The sequence below is a fragment of the Oryzias melastigma genome, linkage group LG7 (genome assembly GCF_002922805.2).
Source record: "Oryzias melastigma strain HK-1 linkage group LG7, ASM292280v2, whole genome shotgun sequence".
Lineage (NCBI taxonomy): Eukaryota > Metazoa > Chordata > Actinopteri > Beloniformes > Adrianichthyidae > Oryzias > Oryzias melastigma.
Window position 1 is genome coordinate 3,709,730 of NC_050518.1, and position 20,219 is coordinate 3,729,948.

At 38.7% G+C, this 20,219-nt stretch overlaps 1 protein-coding gene across 7 annotated transcripts in view; it reads right to left on the reverse strand.

The window, feature by feature from the left end:
• The window catches only part of ubr4 (ubiquitin protein ligase E3 component n-recognin 4), a 51,084-nt gene that overhangs the window by 12,254 nt on the left and 18,611 nt on the right, over positions 1 to 20,219 (reverse strand). For 2 of the 7 annotated variants that reach the window (XM_024292294.2, XM_024292291.2), the window contains 51 exons: positions 20,088 to 20,206; positions 19,894 to 19,991; positions 19,580 to 19,737; positions 19,231 to 19,437; positions 18,926 to 19,027; positions 18,752 to 18,852; positions 18,003 to 18,390; positions 17,811 to 17,874; positions 17,522 to 17,713; positions 17,237 to 17,307; positions 16,842 to 17,034; positions 15,062 to 15,295; positions 14,783 to 14,953; positions 14,517 to 14,699; positions 14,200 to 14,358; positions 13,893 to 14,045; positions 13,570 to 13,797; positions 13,239 to 13,396; positions 12,955 to 13,129; positions 12,562 to 12,763; positions 11,697 to 11,860; positions 11,367 to 11,583; positions 11,064 to 11,280; positions 10,516 to 10,548; positions 10,177 to 10,240; positions 9,935 to 10,069; positions 9,025 to 9,199; positions 8,718 to 8,849; positions 8,429 to 8,550; positions 8,130 to 8,241; positions 7,084 to 7,214; positions 6,681 to 6,858; positions 6,393 to 6,497; positions 5,889 to 6,026; positions 5,401 to 5,563; positions 4,781 to 4,985; positions 4,588 to 4,701; positions 3,865 to 4,074; positions 3,615 to 3,764; positions 3,305 to 3,532; positions 3,150 to 3,228; positions 2,810 to 3,049; positions 2,564 to 2,732; positions 2,314 to 2,458; positions 2,051 to 2,136; positions 1,885 to 1,972; positions 1,515 to 1,708; positions 1,153 to 1,392; positions 930 to 1,068; positions 691 to 816; positions 66 to 194 (listed from right to left, as the gene is read on the reverse strand). In XM_024292294.2, coding sequence (XP_024148062.1) covers positions 66 to 194; positions 691 to 816; positions 930 to 1,068; positions 1,153 to 1,392; positions 1,515 to 1,708; positions 1,885 to 1,972; positions 2,051 to 2,136; positions 2,314 to 2,458; positions 2,564 to 2,732; positions 2,810 to 3,049; positions 3,150 to 3,228; positions 3,305 to 3,532; positions 3,615 to 3,764; positions 3,865 to 4,074; positions 4,588 to 4,701; positions 4,781 to 4,985; positions 5,401 to 5,563; positions 5,889 to 6,026; positions 6,393 to 6,497; positions 6,681 to 6,858; positions 7,084 to 7,214; positions 8,130 to 8,241; positions 8,429 to 8,550; positions 8,718 to 8,849; positions 9,025 to 9,199; positions 9,935 to 10,069; positions 10,177 to 10,240; positions 10,516 to 10,548; positions 11,064 to 11,280; positions 11,367 to 11,583; positions 11,697 to 11,860; positions 12,562 to 12,763; positions 12,955 to 13,129; positions 13,239 to 13,396; positions 13,570 to 13,797; positions 13,893 to 14,045; positions 14,200 to 14,358; positions 14,517 to 14,699; positions 14,783 to 14,953; positions 15,062 to 15,295; positions 16,842 to 17,034; positions 17,237 to 17,307; positions 17,522 to 17,713; positions 17,811 to 17,874; positions 18,003 to 18,390; positions 18,752 to 18,852; positions 18,926 to 19,027; positions 19,231 to 19,437; positions 19,580 to 19,737; positions 19,894 to 19,991; positions 20,088 to 20,206 — 7,984 coding nt within the window. The remainder of the gene's footprint in view (positions 1 to 65; positions 195 to 690; positions 817 to 929; positions 1,069 to 1,152; positions 1,393 to 1,514; positions 1,709 to 1,884; positions 1,973 to 2,050; positions 2,137 to 2,313; positions 2,459 to 2,563; positions 2,733 to 2,809; positions 3,050 to 3,149; positions 3,229 to 3,304; positions 3,533 to 3,614; positions 3,765 to 3,864; positions 4,075 to 4,587; positions 4,702 to 4,780; positions 4,986 to 5,400; positions 5,564 to 5,888; positions 6,027 to 6,392; positions 6,498 to 6,680; positions 6,859 to 7,083; positions 7,215 to 8,129; positions 8,242 to 8,428; positions 8,551 to 8,717; positions 8,850 to 9,024; positions 9,200 to 9,934; positions 10,070 to 10,176; positions 10,241 to 10,515; positions 10,549 to 11,063; positions 11,281 to 11,366; positions 11,584 to 11,696; positions 11,861 to 12,561; positions 12,764 to 12,954; positions 13,130 to 13,238; positions 13,397 to 13,569; positions 13,798 to 13,892; positions 14,046 to 14,199; positions 14,359 to 14,516; positions 14,700 to 14,782; positions 14,954 to 15,061; positions 15,296 to 16,841; positions 17,035 to 17,236; positions 17,308 to 17,521; positions 17,714 to 17,810; positions 17,875 to 18,002; positions 18,391 to 18,751; positions 18,853 to 18,925; positions 19,028 to 19,230; positions 19,438 to 19,579; positions 19,738 to 19,893; positions 19,992 to 20,087; positions 20,207 to 20,219) is intronic. The other 5 variants (XM_024292295.2, XM_024292292.2, XM_024292296.2 and 2 more) reach the window with 5 other exon arrangements.

The window sequence follows — 20,219 nt, forward strand, 5'->3', positions numbered from 1 at the left end:
AAAGAAAAAAAAGTGTCTATGATGAAACCAACATCTTTTGGCTGATTTAATGCAGAAGCTCTAACCTGTATGATCTTTGAAAGATCGTCAAATGATGTCTTGCAGTCTCCACTGTACTCTTGAGCCAATTGCTGAATGTATCTGTTCACATTGGCAGAAGACGCGCCAAGTCCTGCACCTGCTCCAGTGTCATCCTGTGAACAAAGCAGGAAAAATGTAGACAAAACCACCGGGGCAAGAAAAACACCTGAGTCCATATCATCCATAAAACTAAAACCCTTGACTTAACGAGTTACCAGAAATAAAAAGTATAAAACTATTGATCAAAACAGTCAAAAGAAATAGAATCTCTGAAAGTACCCTGCATTTCAACAATAAAAATGGGAACTCCTTCAACTAAAATTAGTATGGAATGATACAAAAAAGTCAAAAGGTTGTTATTGGTTCTGAACTTGCAACAGTTTCTTTATGGATTGGAATGATCAACCATTTCAAATGCAATTTCTAATATTCAATAACAAGCATTTTAACAGGCAATTTCAATAAACAAGCATCTGTTTCTGTTCTGCGTTTTTAAACTGTTGCATTTATACTGAAACCAAAGACAGTATACACAGAACTGGCATTTTCTATTGGTGACATCACAGCCTTGTTTTGTCCTTCTCTAATGTGTCAATGGCTGAAACACACCTGTGGTTTCTCTGGTGCTGCCTCGTTGACTTTAGACAGCAGGCTCTCCAACTGTGGCCTGTGACCCATCAGCTGATGGTAGACCCGGTCAGCCTTGTCCAGCAGAGTATTGATGTTTGTCACGGCCTAAAAACAGTCATTATAAAGAAAAAAAGGATCAGAGACAAATAAGGTACAAGTCTTCAAAAATACATGTTGAGTTAACGGGATTTAAAAAGTTAATTTAAAAAAGGTCTTACTTTTTTCCTGTCTTCCTCATTTTCAATGGGATCCACTGCACAGCATGGTTTAGCATACAGCATGAAGTCAAATCGGGCATACTTGCAAAAACCACATGCGTTGCACAGGAAGGGATCTTTTTCGTCATAGTTGATGGACCTAAGAAAAAACAACAACAATTCAACCTACAGTACTGGCAAAAATCTCTCATGAAAACTCTTGCAGAAGAGGGCCACAATTTACCTGCACTTGTGGCACTGGTACACGTTCTCCCCACAGTTTCCACAAACCCCGGGGTTAGCGGGCACAGAGGCGCTGCAGCGTGGACACTGCAGCGTCTCAGTGGAGGCCTGGTAGTTCTCGTAGAAATCGGAAAACTCGATCATCAAGTTGGATGCCACAATTGGCAGGGGAAGGTCAATCTTCACCTCAGTTTGTCCGGGAGTTAGCTGGACTTTTTTAGCTTTGTGCCAGCGAGCAGGCCTATAAACAAAACATTATGATATTTAGTGAAAATCTATGAAATGTGACGATAAATTCCATTTAAGATAGAGATATAAGTTTAAAAAATAAGAATTTGCCAAAAACAGATTGCAGGGGCATACTTGTTCTTTAGCTCCACAATGGCCTGCACAGTCCTGTTGTTGTAAAACAAGTTGATGTTTCGAACCATTTTGGTGCGTTTAAGGTCCCCGATCTTTACTGTGACTTTGCTGATGGTGTGGCTCCCGATGAGTTTTACAACTTGCTGAGTTGTCGTGTAACGGGTGTCAACTTTGATAGATGACAGTTTGATATTCTGGTAGAATGAAATTAAAAGACAAAAAAAAAAAAAACATTTATCATCCTTAATTTCTTTTCTTATCATTTTACATTCATTGCTAAAATGATTTCCCGTCTGGATTTCAGGGACACAAATTGTTTTTTATGTTGTGAAATAAAAATAGCTAAGCCTGTCAAACTGGTCAAACTTACTGAAAATGGGACCTCTGGGTTGTTACACACCAAACATGGATCACTCTCCAGATAAAAGCCATCAAACTCCACCAAGCCAGAGAGAGTGCTACAGGACAAAGACAAAAATTAGCCAAATGTAAATAAAAGCTTTATGTTATAATCTAAAAGGATTCCATTTAAGTACTTGTAGATGTTGGAGTTGGGGTGATTTGTCAGGATGTGGTTCTGGGCCCTCAGGATTTCCACAGCTTTTTGAGAGTATTCTTTCAACTGTAGAAAAAATATATATTTTTAATAATATTATTTCACTTGCTTTAATGCCTTTGAGCATTAAAGGTATTTGTAAAACAAAAGTTTTGAAAAATCTTAGTTTTCATAAAAATACTTTATGGGAGAGAATACTGAAATATGTCAAATAAATGTGCACAGATTTGGACTAAAACAAACCTTTTTCTCAGTTTGGGGGGTTTTGAGAGAAAAGTATCCAAGCAGGTCTACAAACTGGGCGGCTTTGCGGCCGTATGCAGGAAGCTCTGGCCATATCGCCCAAGTCAGTTCAAGCAGCAGCTCCTGCTGGGATTTGCTGGAGTTCCTAAAAAGGTGTTTTTATGAACAAAAGCACATGTTAGACTGTCATGTTAACAAAATAGTTACGCTTAGCAGAGCATTTTGGTTACAAGTGTGACCACCAAAGTACCTGTATATATGCAATGTCAAGCAGTGGGCCTGCCAACGCACAGCAGATGAGTTCGACTCCAGCAAGAAACAACGCAAGAACTGGATCAGGGTCTCTTTGTCTGCAAACTTGTTGAGCTGATTGACCAAAGCCATACACAGCTGATCCTCCTGGCTGCTCGCCCCGTCACCTGAATATGTGAACCAGTGAATATGAAATCCAACACATAAAAAAAAAAAAAAGAGAAAGAATGTTTCTTTTTCTCACCCTCTTTATCTTTTTCTTTGTCCTCCTTTTTACTTTTTTTGCTGGAGGATTTGCTCTGAGAGGACTGGGATGCTGCTGTCTGTCCAGCAGAGCCGCCTCCAGACACGGAAGAAGAAGAAGTTGAGGAGGAGTTGGCCAGAACTTTGCTGCCACACAGTGCACAAGAGAGGAGTTGAAGCAGAACTGGAGAAACACCCTCATCCACTAGGAAGCTGACTTGGAGCAGGAAGTACAAAACAGCTGGACACAAAGAGAAATGAAGGGTAAAAAAAGGGAAAAATGATTAATTAATATTGGGTTTAAATATTGTTTATAATTATTAAAGTAATACACAACTTACAATCATCTTTCATGCAGAACTTTTGCCAGTTAATTGTCCTCTGAGTGGCAATTTCAGCACAAGCTTTGAGATGTTCCATCTACAAGAAGAAACACATTTCTCTTAAACTCCATAACAGTATTTGATAGCTTACATTAAGCTAAAAGGCCACTCACCAGATTGATCAGAGTGTCGTACTGCAGAGCTGAACCAGATGTAGCCGTGACAACACCAGCACGGAGGAAGATGCCCTGCTCCTCCAGAAGCTTTTTGATGCTGCGGACGTGAGAGTCCAGAGTGTGCAAATCTCGCAACTGACGGTATTTCTCCTTTGAGCCACAAATGAACAGCAAAAGCTTTCTAACTTGTCTCCTGACAAACGGCGTCTGTTGAATCATCAGGTACTAGAAAACAAAGTGAGACAGAACGGTTATAGCTTTGCAATGGTTGAAATTGAACAACAATCATCACAAAGAAATAACTTACTTCAGACAGGAAGTAGAACCATGAGTGGTCAAATATTGGTGTAGGGATTCGTGGGTTTGAATCAGCAATCTTTTTTATTTGATACGGCAGCCGGAGCACCATTTCAGTCAACAACTGAGAGTAGGCTTCAAACACATCAGCAGCATGTCCCTAAGAGAGAAAAAAAAAAACACGATTTACATCTATATGGAAGTGTCACTAAAAAAAACATTTTTTAAGTTAATTGAATAACACTTTCTGTGTTTCATACCTTGACATACTGGCGCAGGAAGAAAGGACTCATGTCAGGGGGTGAGGAGGCGGTGTGTGTGCGGAGGAGCTGGCTGGTGGTCACAGGCTCCTCTTCTCCTTGTTGGCCCTTCCAGAACTCTAATAAGGACTTCAGCACATGGAGACAGTAATCGATGGCCCCCAGGCTGAGCAAGGCAGTCGCCGTTGCGTTGGAAATCAAGGATGATGACTGGAAAAAACAGAAAAAAGGAGATGGAGGATACCAATTTAGACATGGTGACATTGAATCAACTTCCTTCATGTCTTTGTTTTCAACTTTTGTTCTCTTTTCTCACGTTCAGAATATCATGTCGCTCTATAGATGATCTTTGTTTGTCAAAAACGGATCTCATTTCTTCTTCTACAACTATTTCTGGTATTTTAGACAGTTCTGCACATGTCATAATGATTTATTCTGATCAACCATGTGGCACATGGAAATGTTACAGTTGGATGAAGTTTTTCAGGTGCCATGTCCACAGCTCTATTCTAATCTGATCAAGGACATTTTGCTCATGTAAACGCAGCTAGTGATTGCATCTGGGGTTTGAACCCAGAACCTGCTGGGTATGAAATTCCTAATTTAGAAGAACTTCTTGTGTTTTAAAGCCTGGTGTTGTGTTTATGTACAGCTGAATTTCTTTTAATTAGTTTAGGTACAATTACTCATAAAGTTTGTGAAAACAGGTTGAAGAGAATCTACCTCAGAGGTAGATTTGGACCCAGACTTGGTGCGGGACATGAACACACTGAGCAGCCTCATGATGACCAGATGAACTTCATTGACAGGGCTTCGCTCATTCTTTTTGGACACATCCTGAAAAACATCAGCATTCATTTAGTCAAATAATGAAAATAATTTAAGCCAATTTCCTTTTAAAAAAGAAAGCGGATACCTTCTTGTGCATCCCAAGCTCGGCAATGAGTTGTGCAAGCAGATCATCCAAGGCACCCTTATCCTTTTCATCCTCACCGTCAAGGTCAGAGGTCAGCATGAGGATCACCTGCATGTATGGGATGGCCTGAACTCCTCCCACATTGTGAAGTTGAGAAAGGTGCTGAAGCAAGCGCTCCAGGAGCATTAGTCGAACCATGTGCAACCTTGAGAAAAACAATATCAACAGTTAATGCAGCAAGTTTTTCAGGCAAGATCAACTGGCCATACTATTATTAATAACAAACATTCTATTCTTAAACTAAAAGTTAAGCTCTTTGGCAACAGACTTGTGTTAATTTCAGCCTTATTCCTCACGTGTCATCGTTGTGCTAAATTTTAAAGATCTTTGCCCTATTCTGTCCTAACTGTTTGGTTTAAATTGAATAGCAAGTCTCCAAACTATTCCCAAATTTATTGCTAACTCAAGCTGGATGATTAATAAGCCCGGCCTGGATTTACTATGAGTGCGACCTGGGCACAAAGGCAGGAGCCAAATAAAAATAAGAATTGTATCCACTTAAAATGTACATTTAATGCATGAACTTAAACAACAAACTTTCCTTTATTAAGGTATCTGACCTGTTGCTTGTGTTGATGTCTCCCTCCGTCTCCCCTTCAGAGCATTCTCCTTCTTGCTGAGCTGCTGTGGTACTGATGGCGCCAGTGCTGGAACTGACACTGCCTGGACCAGCAGGATGGCCTTCGACTGCAGTGTCCCCATAGGCACTACTGCGTCCTGACACTGCAAACCAGCAAACCACAAAGGGTCAAAACAAACTGGAAACAATAACTAATATCTTTAATTTGACTCATGCTTTTCCTTTTACAATGAACGAGTGTTTTTACAGATTTCTGTTTTTATCACTTGAAAATGATTTTGGATCATTTAGGGATGTTTTAACCTCAAAAAATAAGGAGAGGATTTGCAATTATGCATGGGGAAAATACAAAAAAGGAAAACCTGACAATTTAAGAATTATTATCTACTTAATTTTAATACATACATACTGTGAAAATAATTTTAGAAAAGAATAGCATTTGGTCTATCCATTCCCACAGTAACCCACCACTGTGCTCCCCTGCTACAGAGTCGATAGCAGAACCCCCGCTCTCTGAGCCCACACTGCCTCCATGCTCAGCTGGGGAGGTCCGTAATGTCGAGCCATCAGTAGCAGCTGTGCTGCCCTCATCATCTGATGCCGGGGCTGAAATCATAGGAACAGCTGTAACAGTAGATACACCACGGTCATCTGGCCAGGTTACATGATCTTAGGTTATATTTGCACATTAGTCATGCAAAAAAACATTTTTAACAAACACTTCAACCTGGCATTTTTAGAAAAAAAAAGATGTAAAAAATATGACTTGAATATGAATTGATTGAAAAAACTTGAGATTGTTTGAAGCAAAATTAAGTGAAAAACAATAGAAATTAGTAATGACACAACCATCATAATTTTGTGTCACAGTAACTACATAACTAAGGCAGATTTTTTTGCAGCTCTACGCTTAAACACAAAAAGAGATTACCAAAAAAATGCTAACTAATGTGGTGGAATTGGTCTTATTACCTGATGCTGTTGTGTCTGAAAGAGTTCCAGCATCGAGTGAGGAAGAGCTTGGGGCCTGACCAGACAGGCCAAGGCTCTGAAGACCAAGAGCACTACTGCTGCTGCCTAAAAATAAGACCAGACAAAAAAGAAATTTAGGATCGAGCCTTCTGATTATTTAGAATTTTTAGAAAAAAAAAAACAAAAAAAAACTAAATGCATAAAAATCCATTTAGTTTCATAAGCATTTATTTAAGAGAATATACTACCACTACTGTAGGCTTGGGTAAAGACACAGAATCTGAATACCTTGTTGGTCCTGCTGAAGGCTGAGAGCAATGGCCAGCTCTACCATAGTTTCATCATCAGCATCAGGAGGGATGTCAAGCATTGGGGGGAAACCTTCAGCTCCAGCCAGCAAAGCCTCCAGGGGAGATGGATTTCCATTGTTAACATTCTCTGCTGTCTCCAGGACCATTGACTCAGACTGAGAAGACCATAAAATGTCTCTTAACATCTATAGTTAGTGATGCAAATTCTCTAAAAGTCTGCTCTATTATGACTTAATTAAAACAAAGTAAGAACTGATTCAGTTTGTTTTTAATAGACAGACACCTCCACACACAGGTGTGGGGGACTGATGACAAGCCTGGTAGAACAGCAGCCCAGCAACATACAAAGAACACACAATGTTCATAAGTTTTTGCCTTACCACCATCTCAAAATCCCCATGGTCCACTTCGTTCTGCTCTTGGCTCTCCTGTCGGCCTTCTTCTCCTCGAGTGATTACAGATGACTGCATCTTGTCGTCTGCATCATCATCGTCATCATCATCCTTGTCTCCTGATAAAGAAAAGTCACTAAAGATATCAGAGGACCAGACATGCTTGCAGCTCTAAGGCACAATAACACAACAAAAGTATTTCTAGAAAAAAGTTGCATTACTTGTTATAATACATGGGTTTATCAATTGGCTAAGTACTAAATTAACTCTATTACCACCAGCTAAATATGATAAGTAAGTATGGGCAAAAGTCTGTCAAATAAACTAGATTAATCAGTCAAACTACATGACTAAGTCATGTAAACAAATTTAAACGAGCAAGAGTTTTAGGATGATGGATTAGTCTTTGTTTGAGTTGATTGTAGCAGTACATTATGTAACCAAATGGTTGTCCAATCAAACGGTTTTTGCTCTAAAAGTCTTCTGTCAAGAGATTCTTTTTTTCAACAAACCTCTCCCATTATCAAAGATGGATTACTAGTAGTACAGTGGTCCCTCACTGTAACATAGTTCACTTTTTGTGTAATACAGATTTGTTGGGTGGAATTTGGCATGTATTCCTTTTTAATAGTGTGTAGTGTTATTGAATATATATTTTTAATAGTATTTAAAATATTTGAGGTTTTAAAAAGCTGAAACGTTTTGTTGGTTGGAGAATTTGAAACTTTTTTTAATGGGAGTTTAAAATTTGAATTTAAATAAAATTGGAATTTAAAGAGTTTAATACAAGTTGAAAAATATCAGCAAGAATCTCCAGAAAGATTGAACTGAAAGATGTTACACTTGGTGGAGTTGAAACAAGTTTGATGGCAAAAGAAAGAAAAAAAAAACGAATATTTAAGAAATAAAAAGAAACAGAAACTAATTAGTCTGCTTTATAAGTCTGAGTACATTAAATTAAAGAAAATAAGTGCATGATTAATAGTCTTTAAAGACACACAAAGATAGTTTGCAATAAGTCTAAGTAAACGTACCGATTGGTGTGTTGGAGCGCGGGGGAGATGGAAGAGTCACATGACGCCGTTTGTTTCTTGGCCGCAGGACTCTGATTAAAGCCTGCTTACAAGCAAAGCTTACAGCAGCATCCTGAAAATAGAAATAGATATTTTTATCTCAAACAGTGGATGTCTACTTCTTATCATTTTACTCCAAAATATACCAAATAATACCACGTTTTCATAGAAACAAATCAGATCAGGAAATGCATTTTCCTGATACTATAAGCTAGTTAGGCTTACAAATAAAATTTCTGGTTAAAAACAAATTTACTTACAGGGCACAGTAGCATCTGCATGTAGATTTTGGAAGCTACGTTGATGTAATCCAGTTCACATGTGCAGTACGCGTGAATTATGTCCACCAAGGCATTGACTGTTGCTTCCACATGAGTTAGACCTTGGATTGAGAGCAGGAAAGAAAGAGCTTTAAAATCAACATGACTACATTTGGTCTTTTAGTTCAATTAAATTTAAAACAAACTATATATTGCGCATACAGGTCACTTTAAATAAATATTTTACTGAAATTATCCTGAATACTTGACTAAAACAGATTTAACTAACCAGGGAGACAAGCAGGAGCAAGGAATGGGTTCTTTGGTTTCAGGGCATGGAGCTTCCAGAAGTTATTCATCAACTGAGCAATGAAGTTGCAACTTTCCCCATCCATTTGCTTCTGTCCATCTTCAACAGAGTCTGTTAAAACAACACAAGAGCATCACAGAGTTTAAAACTTTGATGTTACACATTTGCTGAAGTACTGCTTGTTTAAACACACTGGTAAAAAAATTAAGTTTAACCGAAAAAAAAAAAAAAATCCATATAGTTATCTTATATTCACAAAAGACTAAGAGCCTTCATTGGTTATTACCAGTGTCGTGGTGCAGTGATTTTGTTTCGGTGAAATGCACCAAATTGTTGGGTCTCATGATTGCAATGGAGCGGGCCGTGATCACGAGCCTCTGGAAAACATCCGGATCAAGCTCCCTCCCCTCACGGCTGCAGCTGTTCAAACACTGAACCGCGTTGCTTAGCAGGGACTGGTCCTGGTGACAGGAAAAAGTAGAGATTGTATTAGTTTTTTGTTACAGAAATATGTCGAATACTTCACATTTTAAAACTGCACTAAGAAGAGGACAGAAATGTGTTTATATTTTTCTTTTGAATGTTTGTTTACACAGGGATGGAAAAAATAGAACAAACAATTATGAAATCACTCCAACAAACAAACATTTGTTTTTTCTATACTAGATAGACAGTCAATATTTAAAGTCAAACTGCAACAATATTATTTCCATTGTAAAATTGCTCCCAGTGGTCTTTTAATTACGATTATGAAGGTTTTAGCCTCCAAAAAAAGCCTGTGTCGGTTTTTAAGACATATTTTCTGCAGGATTTATTGTCTGCAAGTGGATGCTTCAGAATTGGAGTACAGCAGGGAGAGCAGTCGCTGCATCACAAACCTAAACTTTTTCCAAAACTTGGGTTGTGTTCCTATTCTAACACGTTTTACGTAAAAAAAAAAATACTCAGAAAAGTCGTTTTAATCTTAAACTATTATTTTAGACATGTCTCCATTATGAGAAAAATGCGACAAGAACATGTTAAAAACACCAAAAACACAGTTTTCAATGGTTTTGTTTGAAGTTTACAAATAACTGAATAAAAATACAGAATAGTTAATGGAATTTGTAAGTTGAGGTTTTTCCAAGTGTGAAGTAAATGAATACAAACAAACGTTTAACTCAATCTAGTTGGCAAACAGTGGAATGTATTTCTACCTTGTGGTTGTGGTAGGCAGTGCGGCTAGTGTGCAGACTAGCAAGAAGACCCTTGGTCTGCTGCTGCACACCTGCTGGAGTCGGCATGGACAGAAGTAAAGTGGCCAACTCCAATGCTGCCGTCTTGTTTTTCTCCTACAAAATCAACACATCAAAAAAGTAATAGTGGCTCAAGACAAACAATTACAATAAAAATGTTACTCCTCAATCAAAATTGCTTTAAAAAAAAATGTACAAGTTACCTTTTCGTTTGATGAACCTATGGCAAAGCAGCTTTCCAAAGCTTCAAGGGAGCTGACCACCAATCTAGAAGAAATAAAGAGAGATTACTTCTGTCCCTTTTATAGGTCTTACCTTAGAGAAACAACCTAAAAAAAAAAATCACGCTGATTTGGTTGCAGTCTTTGCTAATCTATGTGCCAAACAACACTGAATGCAGAAGTTATTGTAAAAAGAAAAGCTTTTTTTCCCCTCAAATGTGGAAATGATGCATTACATGGTTGCAGTCTCAAGCATGGACACACAGAGTGGCACACAAGCACAAAACCATACAAACAAGCAGAGAAAGGGCAATTACTAACCGGTCCAGGGTTGATAAGGACTCAGTTTCACAACTTTTTATTGTATTTTTGGGAGCAAAAGAAAAAGAACAAAAATAAGTGTGAGGATCACAGAAAGAAATAAGTGAAATTAAATGATTCCGTCAAACAAAAGAGGCATGCAAGAGAAAAATGATTAAAAGAGCCATGCACTAAAACACTAAGAGACCTGAAAGGCCTCTATTCAAATTCAGACTAGTACAGAACAAGTCCTGCAATGAAACTGATGAAAACACACTTAAGGAGGGTTATGATTTGGTGTATGCATGAAGGAATGGGACTACTCTGTATACAGTATGTTAGGAGTTGCCACGGAAACACTGGCAACTATTGTTCTTATCAGGAATTAATACTTGAATTAAACTTTAGTCACTGTGGTATATAAAAGTATTTCATTTTGTTGATAACTAAAGAGGAGATAAATATTTTGACTTATTGCTAGTGATCGTCTAAACTACAAGTGACTACTACTTCTTGTAAACGTCACTAGCTATCATCACCACTAAGAATCCATAAAACAAAGACCACACCTCTCCAGGACAGTCCCACTGGTGGCTGTTGGGGTGGTGATGTCTCCGTCTGAGGCACCATTGCTCTGGTTCAGGCTGGGACTGCAAACATTGTTAACTGATGCTGAGGAGAAGTCTTCTGGTGGATCCTCGGGCCAGCCAAACTGTTCCTTTGTTTTACCATAGATTTTGATTGAATCGAGCATGGTCACTCCAGCTGGATCAACTGATGCACCAACTTGAAAAATAATAAAAAAATAAAAAATGGCCATGAGTATCTGAAGACACAAAAACTGAACAATGCTGCAGAGTCTTTGATCTCACTGAATATGGACAGCTTCTTGTCAGCTTGCAGGGCCTCTTCTCTGGTGAAAGGGAAGTCAAACCAGCGTGCTCTTGTCAAATTAATCTGCATGGTGCGGCCAAAGACCTCTACATAGGAAGGGGCTCTCTCAATGGCTTGAGTGCCCACCTGAACACGCATGCCTGTCATCACCATTGAACTGTTGTTGTTTACCACTTCCACAGTGAAACCCCCAGGCTGCGAAAAAAAAAAGAAGCAGCATGCTTTTAAGTACAACTTATGTACAACATCTAGAAGCACAAAGGTCCAAACCTTTCTGCAACAGATAAATGCCACTAACAGGCCTTTACCTTTGTGTTTGCCACATACATCCCAGTAGAGTTCAGTCTATGTTTGATCTGCTGCCCATTGTAGACTTGCAGCAAGTCATTGCCACCAAACTCCACCTCTGTCAGCTGCTGGTTGTGTTCAAAGAAGTCCACTGGAAACGTCACCTGACTGGATGTCCGAGTGGCTAAAGGTAAAAATAGATTATATTGAGCAACATGAACAATTATTTAAAATCTAAATGTCTAAAGTTAAAATATTTTACCGTTTCATCAATATATATATATATATATATATATATATATATAAAACCCAATTAACTATATTTAATAAAGACAGTTTACTTAGTGAAGGAAATGACAAAAAAAATAAAAAATATTTCAACACTGACTATCAAATAAAAAGCAGGAGAGGGTGTCATCGCTACGGCGATGTTAGCTTGGACTTGTGAGGTATATGAACTAATAGCTAACAAAGGCCTGAAGGGAAAATTAGCAGAGCCAACTTCTGCGCCAACAGTCCAGCCCGCAGATGAGTATTTCTAATAAACTCTTACTGCGCTGAAAATATACCTTTAAAAACAACACAGGCTTTTTGATTTTGGATAAAAACTGCATAATCATAATTAAAAGACCAGTGGGAACAATTTCACATTAAAAAAAATATGCATGGAGTGGGACTTTAACAGTACATAGAAAAGTTGTCAAATTGCAATCCTCAAGAACCAAAGTCTCACTTCAGCAACAAAGAAGGGAATGGGCATTTAAAAGACCACAGCAGGGTACCAACTTTGAAAGACTGAAGTTTTAAACCTCTGATACAGGAGGAGCCGTTCTACTCTGCTTACAGAGGTGACAAAAGAAAACGTCCAGGTATTAAAAAACTTACTTGCAGCAGCAGTTTTGCGCTTGCGGACAGGTTTCATGATACTGATTCCACAACTGGGCTGCAGAGATGGCTGGAGCCAGTGTGAGGTGTTGTCCACATTCGCCATGTAGATTCTTAGACTGCCGTCTTCACAAAGAAGAATCATGGTTGTGCGTTGCTGCTCATTGCTGGCAGTGTGTCGAATGGCTACCATATCTTGAATCTGGTGAAAATTTGACAATAATAAAAAAGTTGAAAAAACTCGAACTCAAACCATAATATTTTATTTACAAAGTCTGTACATGATCAGCAATTACTGAATTGTTTTTATGGAAAATTAATTTAAATCTTTTTAATCAAAACTTTAATTTAAAAAAAATGTATCAACTTCATGTTACAACAAACATTTTTCACCTTTGCTTTGGCTGGCAAAGTTTTAATCTCCTGAATGAGGAAAGTGTCGGGTTTGACCATGATCACTAGAGGTATGCCTGTCGTCTGCTGCACGCAGCAAACCAGACCAGGGTGGTTCATGACCTCTGACCACTGGCACAGAGCAGGTGACATTTTGCTGCTTCCTCCATTGGAGCTAAAGAGAGCAGAACAAAAAGTGAGTCTTTTTTTTGTTTTGTGTACAATGTCTGGAGACAGATCTACATAAAAGTAAAGAGAAACTGTGTTGTGTGAAATGGAGTTACCATTTGACAGTGATTGGAAAAAGCTTCTGAACATCCGTTGTGCTTCGATTCACTGTGGCAGCAAAAGATTTTCCTTGACTGTAGCTGAAGAAAAGCATCTGGAGGACATGGGAGTAGTAGACGGACACACCGCCACCGGCCACCTGTCCGTTGGAATCCTGCAGTTACAAATAGTCATTTTTAAGCATGCATCCTTGCGCTAAAACGCTTGCAGTATTATGTAAAAATTAAATCAAAATAATAATAAAAAAAAAAATCAGAAATTCACTTTAAGGATGCAACAGTTTACTCCAACTGCCTCCTTATTTTTCCAAAACTAAAATAAATTTACCTTCAAGTCTTCATGGGTAATCTCCAACACGTTAGTGACATAGAAAGGACCGTGCTGAGCACTGCTGGATTCATCCATGATCTGAGTGTACATGTAGCCTGCTGAAGACATGATGACAATGATGTTTTTCCCCTCTTCGTTGAAAAGGAATGTCGCGTCTCGGATCTTGGAACTAGGGAGCAGGAAGTAGTACATGGGACTTAAAGCATCCACCGACAAGTCATAGATCTGTTGAGAAGAAAGAAAAACAAATGTTTAACAAAAGTGTACGTTTTGTATAATTATTAAATTAAAAAATATACAGCTGTTTTTTGACTAAACACCTTAACAAAGTCAGCAGTGATGATGGCGAGTTCGGTTTGAGAGCCTGGTAGCCAGACTGCTTTGATGATGAAGTTGCCTGTGGCCAGCTGTGGGTGTAGTACCAGATGGTCTGACACAGAGCCGGTGCTGCTGAAAGTTAAAACATGGCAGTCCTGCAAGACATTAAGGAACAAGCAAATATAGGCCGTTATTATTTGGTGCAGCAAAAAGGTGATTATGCAAATAATGGTAATAATCCTAAAAATTTTGCTTTATTAACTGGTATTTATTTGGTAATTTGGACATTTGAAATTCTGATTCTCTGACCTTAAGGCCACACACAGCCAGGTAATCCTCATTGCAGGGGTTTCCTGTGAGGCTGAGTACGGTGAAAGGAACTGGGGCAGAAGCGAGCCGGGTCAATGTTAGCTTCCTCTTGCTCGAGTCTGCTTGCTTTAGGAGCGTGGACAGCTGCAGGACTGTTATCTGCCAGACAGCGGATAAGAAAAAGGAAAAAACAACATGCGTCATATAAATACAAAAACAGTAGAATATACAATAACATTATAAAGCAGCTGGGGGAGGACAGACATTAGTTCTTCTCACAAATAATTATGGAACCACAATTCAACAGTTCAGCTCACCTTTCCTTTTTCATGGCTCACTGCCAGATGCTGCCGTCGACCATGTGGTGAAGAAAGGACACACATCGCAACACGCCGCAACACATGAGCACTGATTAACTGTCGTATTGTTTGCCCCTGATCACCACTGTAGTTCATGCGCACGTTTTCAAAAGCCCCTTCCTGAGATCCAAGTGTGGGCACCTGAGAAGAAGAGTAAAAGGTCAACATTCCAACAGCATAACAGAATGTGCATAGCATTTACCAAGGCATTTAAACTATCACACCATTAACTGGTCCGTCATCTCCACGTTTTTATCCTGAGTGTGCAGTTCGTTAAGGGCCTGTTGAGCACGGCTGCTGCTCCCCACTGCAGATGCTTGCTGAAAATTGGTCTGGATGGCTTCCATGAGAAACATGAGCATCTCAAGGATTACAGCTGCAGTGCAAGATCCCATCTTTCATGGAAACGAGCAAATGTCACATAGAGCAGTAAACTCTAAACAAATCTTATTCATACAAAAAGAAACATTACAGAATCAGAAAAACCACAATATGTTTCTAACCACTTGTGTCAGCAACTCCTCCTGGCAGCCTTCGATGCTCTTGCACACGCTGCTCTTCTTGGGTTTGTCTTCATCTACAGATTTGCCGTCGCAGATGGTAACTTTGCCTTTGTCAGAGGGTGAAGCGTTCTGGTGGCGGATAGCACTTTCAGGCATTCGCAGATCACTCTGGAAGGCTGAGGATTCTTTCAGAGTGGAGCTGATTCCACTGCTGGGACTGCGTTTGACCAAAGCCTGCAGCAGACAGATCAAAACGACAATGCTAAAACATTCCATTCAAGCATTACTCTTGGATAAAATTGAAGCTTGTAATGATGGATGAGTGACTTGTAGACACGCTACAATACAACATCTGACAGAGTATCAATACTAAGAATATGCTGCATGCCAATATCTTGCGCCAAGGCCTTGAACTATCCTTTAACTCTTTTGTTGCTTTCAGTAGGCTATTTCCTTTTTCTTAAGTCATGAGCAATAGTTCTCAAACTTTCTTTTTTCTGTCTAAACTTAAAAAAACAAAGTTGTGTTTGCTCATTTATGCGAGGGTTACATACTAAAAAATAATCTGAAAAGTAGGATAAAAGCTGTTTTAAGCCTGTAAAACCCCTGACTACATACATTATATACTTTTTCAGACAGACATTCTTTCAAAGTTCAAACCTTTCCAGAAAAATAAGTCCAGATTTTTTGAATAAAACCAAAGATCTGCTCGTCATCAAAGATGTATGCAAATGTGGCAAACTGAACACATTATGTAGAGGAGACAAAGCACAAAGGAGACTGATTGGCATGGTCTACAGCCAATCAGAAAGCAGACCACAGTGTTTTGCAATAAAGAAAAACTGGTGCAAAGTTACACTGAAATAAATTAACGAAACAAAGAGATAATCAGAAGTATTGTGAGGGGCCACTGTAGAATCCCCTTTCCTTTGGTATGCTTATATTTTTTTATTCTTAAAAACTAATTTTGTTGTTTGTACAGAACAATGCTTGTCATGAATGATTTGACTTATGACAAAGTTTAGGAGAAATTCGATTATTGCAGAATTCTGTGACATGATGTGTGATTCTGTCACAGCTCATTTGATGTTACAGGTTCAGAGAATCCTTAAGCATGCACTAATAAAGGAAGATGCAGTAAAAATAAGATATAAACACCACAATTTGATCTCCACTTTTTCAAAGTATCAATATTTAAAATGAATGGTGAGCTGGTATTTGTTTTAGCAGATGACAGAGTTCTAATCAAAAACTATGACAGACACTAAAAGGTTTGAAATAATGTTTAGAATTATTGCTCAAGACCATTTTAGGACTGACTTTTGGCTTTTTGAATATATAAAATGAAAACAGAAACACTCTAGTTGCATCTTTTAGGCTGTTAGCAGATGCCAATTCATAATACCTACTGTTAGCAGCAAAAGCAGTAAAAAAAATTATTCACAAAACTGAAAAAAAATATCATTCAATTATCTAATAGTTGACAAAAAACAAAACAATTACAAGCACAAAAAACACTGAAAGCTTCTGCTGCTGTCTGACAAACAGCGAATAAAACAAAAAATGTTTTGATGGCCTATCCTTCACATGCAACAGAAAAAAAGAAAACCCACAACAAACCCAAGAAAGCTGAGCTAGGGAAGCTGGCCTTTCCAATACACCAAAGACAACAACACAAGCTTGCTGACTTTCTAACCAAATGTTTGGTCTAGCTATAATCCTGACCACATGAAATGGTTGGATGAAAGTCAATGAGAAATGACTTGCAAACCAAAGTTACCGCTGTTGTTCTCTTCCCATGATGACCTGAGGTATTCGGTCTCACCTGGCAGCTGCCATCCTCTTTGGCACCGCAGTCACAGAAGAAAGAGCCATATTTGGCATAGGAGATCTCATGGTCTTTGTGACAGACCTTGGCACACACTGTGCACACACCTACCCCATCCACCATCTTACAGGTGTGACAGTGGTACCTGCAAAAACAGGACAAAAAACGTCTTAAACCAGTCGGAACAGAAGACTTGTACAAATTAATTTTTAAAGAATATTCTTTATTTTCTTATTTAAAAATTGTCAGTTACAGCTATAGCTTTTTACATTTGCTTTAATTTGATAAAAGCAATTCAAAAAATGTGTAGTAAAATAATAATATCTGAGATTCAAATAGATCTTTACCAGTGCTGGTTCATGAACTCCTTCTGAGTTATGGTAAAAGTGCAGAGTTTGTTGCACAAAGAGTCTTCATCCTGTAAGAAAAATAGCCATTGATGCCAAGTTTAAACAAATATAGAATAAATATTAAAACTAAAATAAATAAATGTAAAATTTCTTTAAAAGAAACTTTAATGTAAAACCAAAATTTAGTAGCAGTTTATTCCCCAAACATCACATCTCTAAAACGTGGTAGTTTAAGCTTTTTTAAAAAGTTTTTCTGTCTTTTTTTCAAACATGGCATCTTACCGAGTCCTCTGCCTGGGAATCCTCCTCCTCCACTGCAAGTTCTTCCACCCAGTCAGAGTCGACCTCCATTGTTTTCTCCTCTCCCTCCATCAGCAAAGCTAAAGTGCCCTGGCCGCTACTTTGTCGCAAAGCATTCATCACATCAGCCAGATAGGATATGATGTGGCACGCACACTCCAGCATACTGGCATGCTAGTATGAAAGAAAATCACATGTTTATGTTTATGTCTTTATTTTTCACTTATCAAAATTTTAGTTTTTTTAAAAATGTTGAGAAAAAGTAGCTCACCTTTCCATGGGACAAGTTTGCACTCACTTTCTCCACAACATTTTTCTGTGTTAAATACTTTTTACTGTAAAAATAAATAAATAAATAAATAAATACATAGAAAGAGTGATTCATTTCTAAAGTTGTTCTAAAGCATAAATTCTATTAAAGATAAATAGTTGAACCACAGACTGCAATAATTTGGTTTCTTACCATCTTGTCAGCCAGTCGATAGATGCCCGGTGAAGCTGCAGGTGACCAGCCCCCTGGCCAGCACTAGCCAGGGTCGCCATAATGACCATGAGCTCAGGAAAGCCTGTTCCATCCCCACTGGCCAGCATGTCTGTTGCCATGGGAATCAGCGTGCTGAGGAGCACGGTGCATACTCCTTCTCCAACCTGGCTGTTGTCCCGCACAATGTGAGTTGTGAGGAGTTGCAGAAGCTGTCGATTTTCCTGCACAATTTCCAGGTGCTCGGAATCTTTTGGTGGGGTGGCCGTCATACGGGTCAGCCAGGACTGCAGACGTGATGGCTCCACACAAGCCAGCTGGGCCAAGGAGCCACACAAAGACAACAGGCTTTGGTTTGGACTCTTCTCCGCTGGGGATGACAGGTACGGCTATTATTAAAATGCGGTCTTAAAACTGTTCCAAAAATACAACACCTTTCAAAACCACTTTGCTTGAACTAGAGAATAACGTATATTTATAGTAAATCAGATTGCTCAAATAGATATGCATAAAGCATTTTTGTTTGCTAATGTATATAAAAAGGACACATTCTGCATACTGAGTTCAGTTTTAGATCAAACTGTGATTCAATAAGAGTAGAAACATCATTTTATCATATAGATGAAATGTATACATTACTTTCCAATTATCTATAGATAATTTTCTAGGATCGGTCAATAAACTTGTGCACATGATTACATATCAAATCAAAATTAAGGAGCCAAACTTACTGAGCTGGAAAAGCTTGGTGAAGAACTTCAGAACTCTGTTACAAAACTTTGCAGACAAGTTTTCATTGGCTGTTGCCATCATAATCTGGACCAGCTCACCACTAAACAGCAGAAAAAAGATGCTTAGTCAAGACCACATAAAAAATACAAAATACTGATTTGTAAACCATTTACCTGAATGAAAAAAATTCTTCCATGGCCTTTCGAACCTGACTGTTCTCCAGCTGTTTTTCTAGATACTGGAGACATTCCTCAAGGATTGATTCATCCAAACCACTGAAATGTAAAGGAAAGTTGACATTAACCAGTAAAATCTAAAAATCAATGTACACACAAAGCAAACTGGACAATGTGCTTTAATAACTTCCAAAATTCCATCAACCCTCCCTACTTGTTTTTTTTATTTATATAATGTTAGAATTTATTATCAAGTTATGGTGAAATGGTCTAACTAATGAATTCCAGCTCCAGTTATGTACCTGTTGGGGTCTGAATGATGTGCAATGATGTTGTAACATCCAGTCACCAGACGCTCATAGATGCGGGCGAGGAAGGCATCGGACTCTGAGGGTCCGAGGATGCGCTCCAGTGAGGTGCTGCTGATCTCTGCTACACTCTCTGTGCTGCTCTCCAGCAGGAGGGGCAGCAGAGTGCTGACGACCTGTGAGGGATTCAGCTCCTCTGTGCTGAAGGAGCAAAACAATATCCAGCTTAAAATCAATGAAGGCGTGTTTAACAAAAACAAGAAATCAACTGCAAGCTTACAGAATTGCTTAGATACTGTATATTGTGTGATGTGTAAGTGTTTAAATTCAAAAGGGAACTTACGCAATGAGATCAAAAGTGAGGCGAACCAATGACAAAAGGATGTGCTTAAGAGAAGAGGCCAGAGGTAAGGACTGGCAGCTTAAGGTGCCCAGATGAGCTGCTTGGATGGCACTGATGTAACTCTCTGCTGGAATGGTGTCATTGGCAAAAGCGTTTCGCTGAAACGAAAAAAAACAAACAAACAAGGAAATTGCAATTTTTTTTGCTCATTTAATACATAAAAAACACTTTTTTAAGCAAACGAAATAATTTTTTTTCAGAGAACTTAAAATGACATTAGCTACATTTATTTACACTTCAATTTCCTCACATACCCATGAGCCAATGTTGGGGAACTCATTTGTGTGGATGTTGTTCCAAGTCTCACTTATTGTCTGAACAGCTGATGGTAAGTTCTGCATCAGACTGGGACCTGTGGAGTTTTAATTTAAGCCATGAAGTTAAAAAAAAAACAAAAAAAAAAAAAAAAAAAACGTTGCAGAGCAAATTGTGTCATTGTTGAACAAACCCAGAGTGTTAGCCTTGCATCGGGTAGAGCCAATGGACAAAACCGCCGCATAACCTTGGAGCTTTGCAGTACTCAGCTTGTTCTCCCCTTCTTCTGGGATGTTCATCAGCAAGTAAGATCTGGTCAAAACAA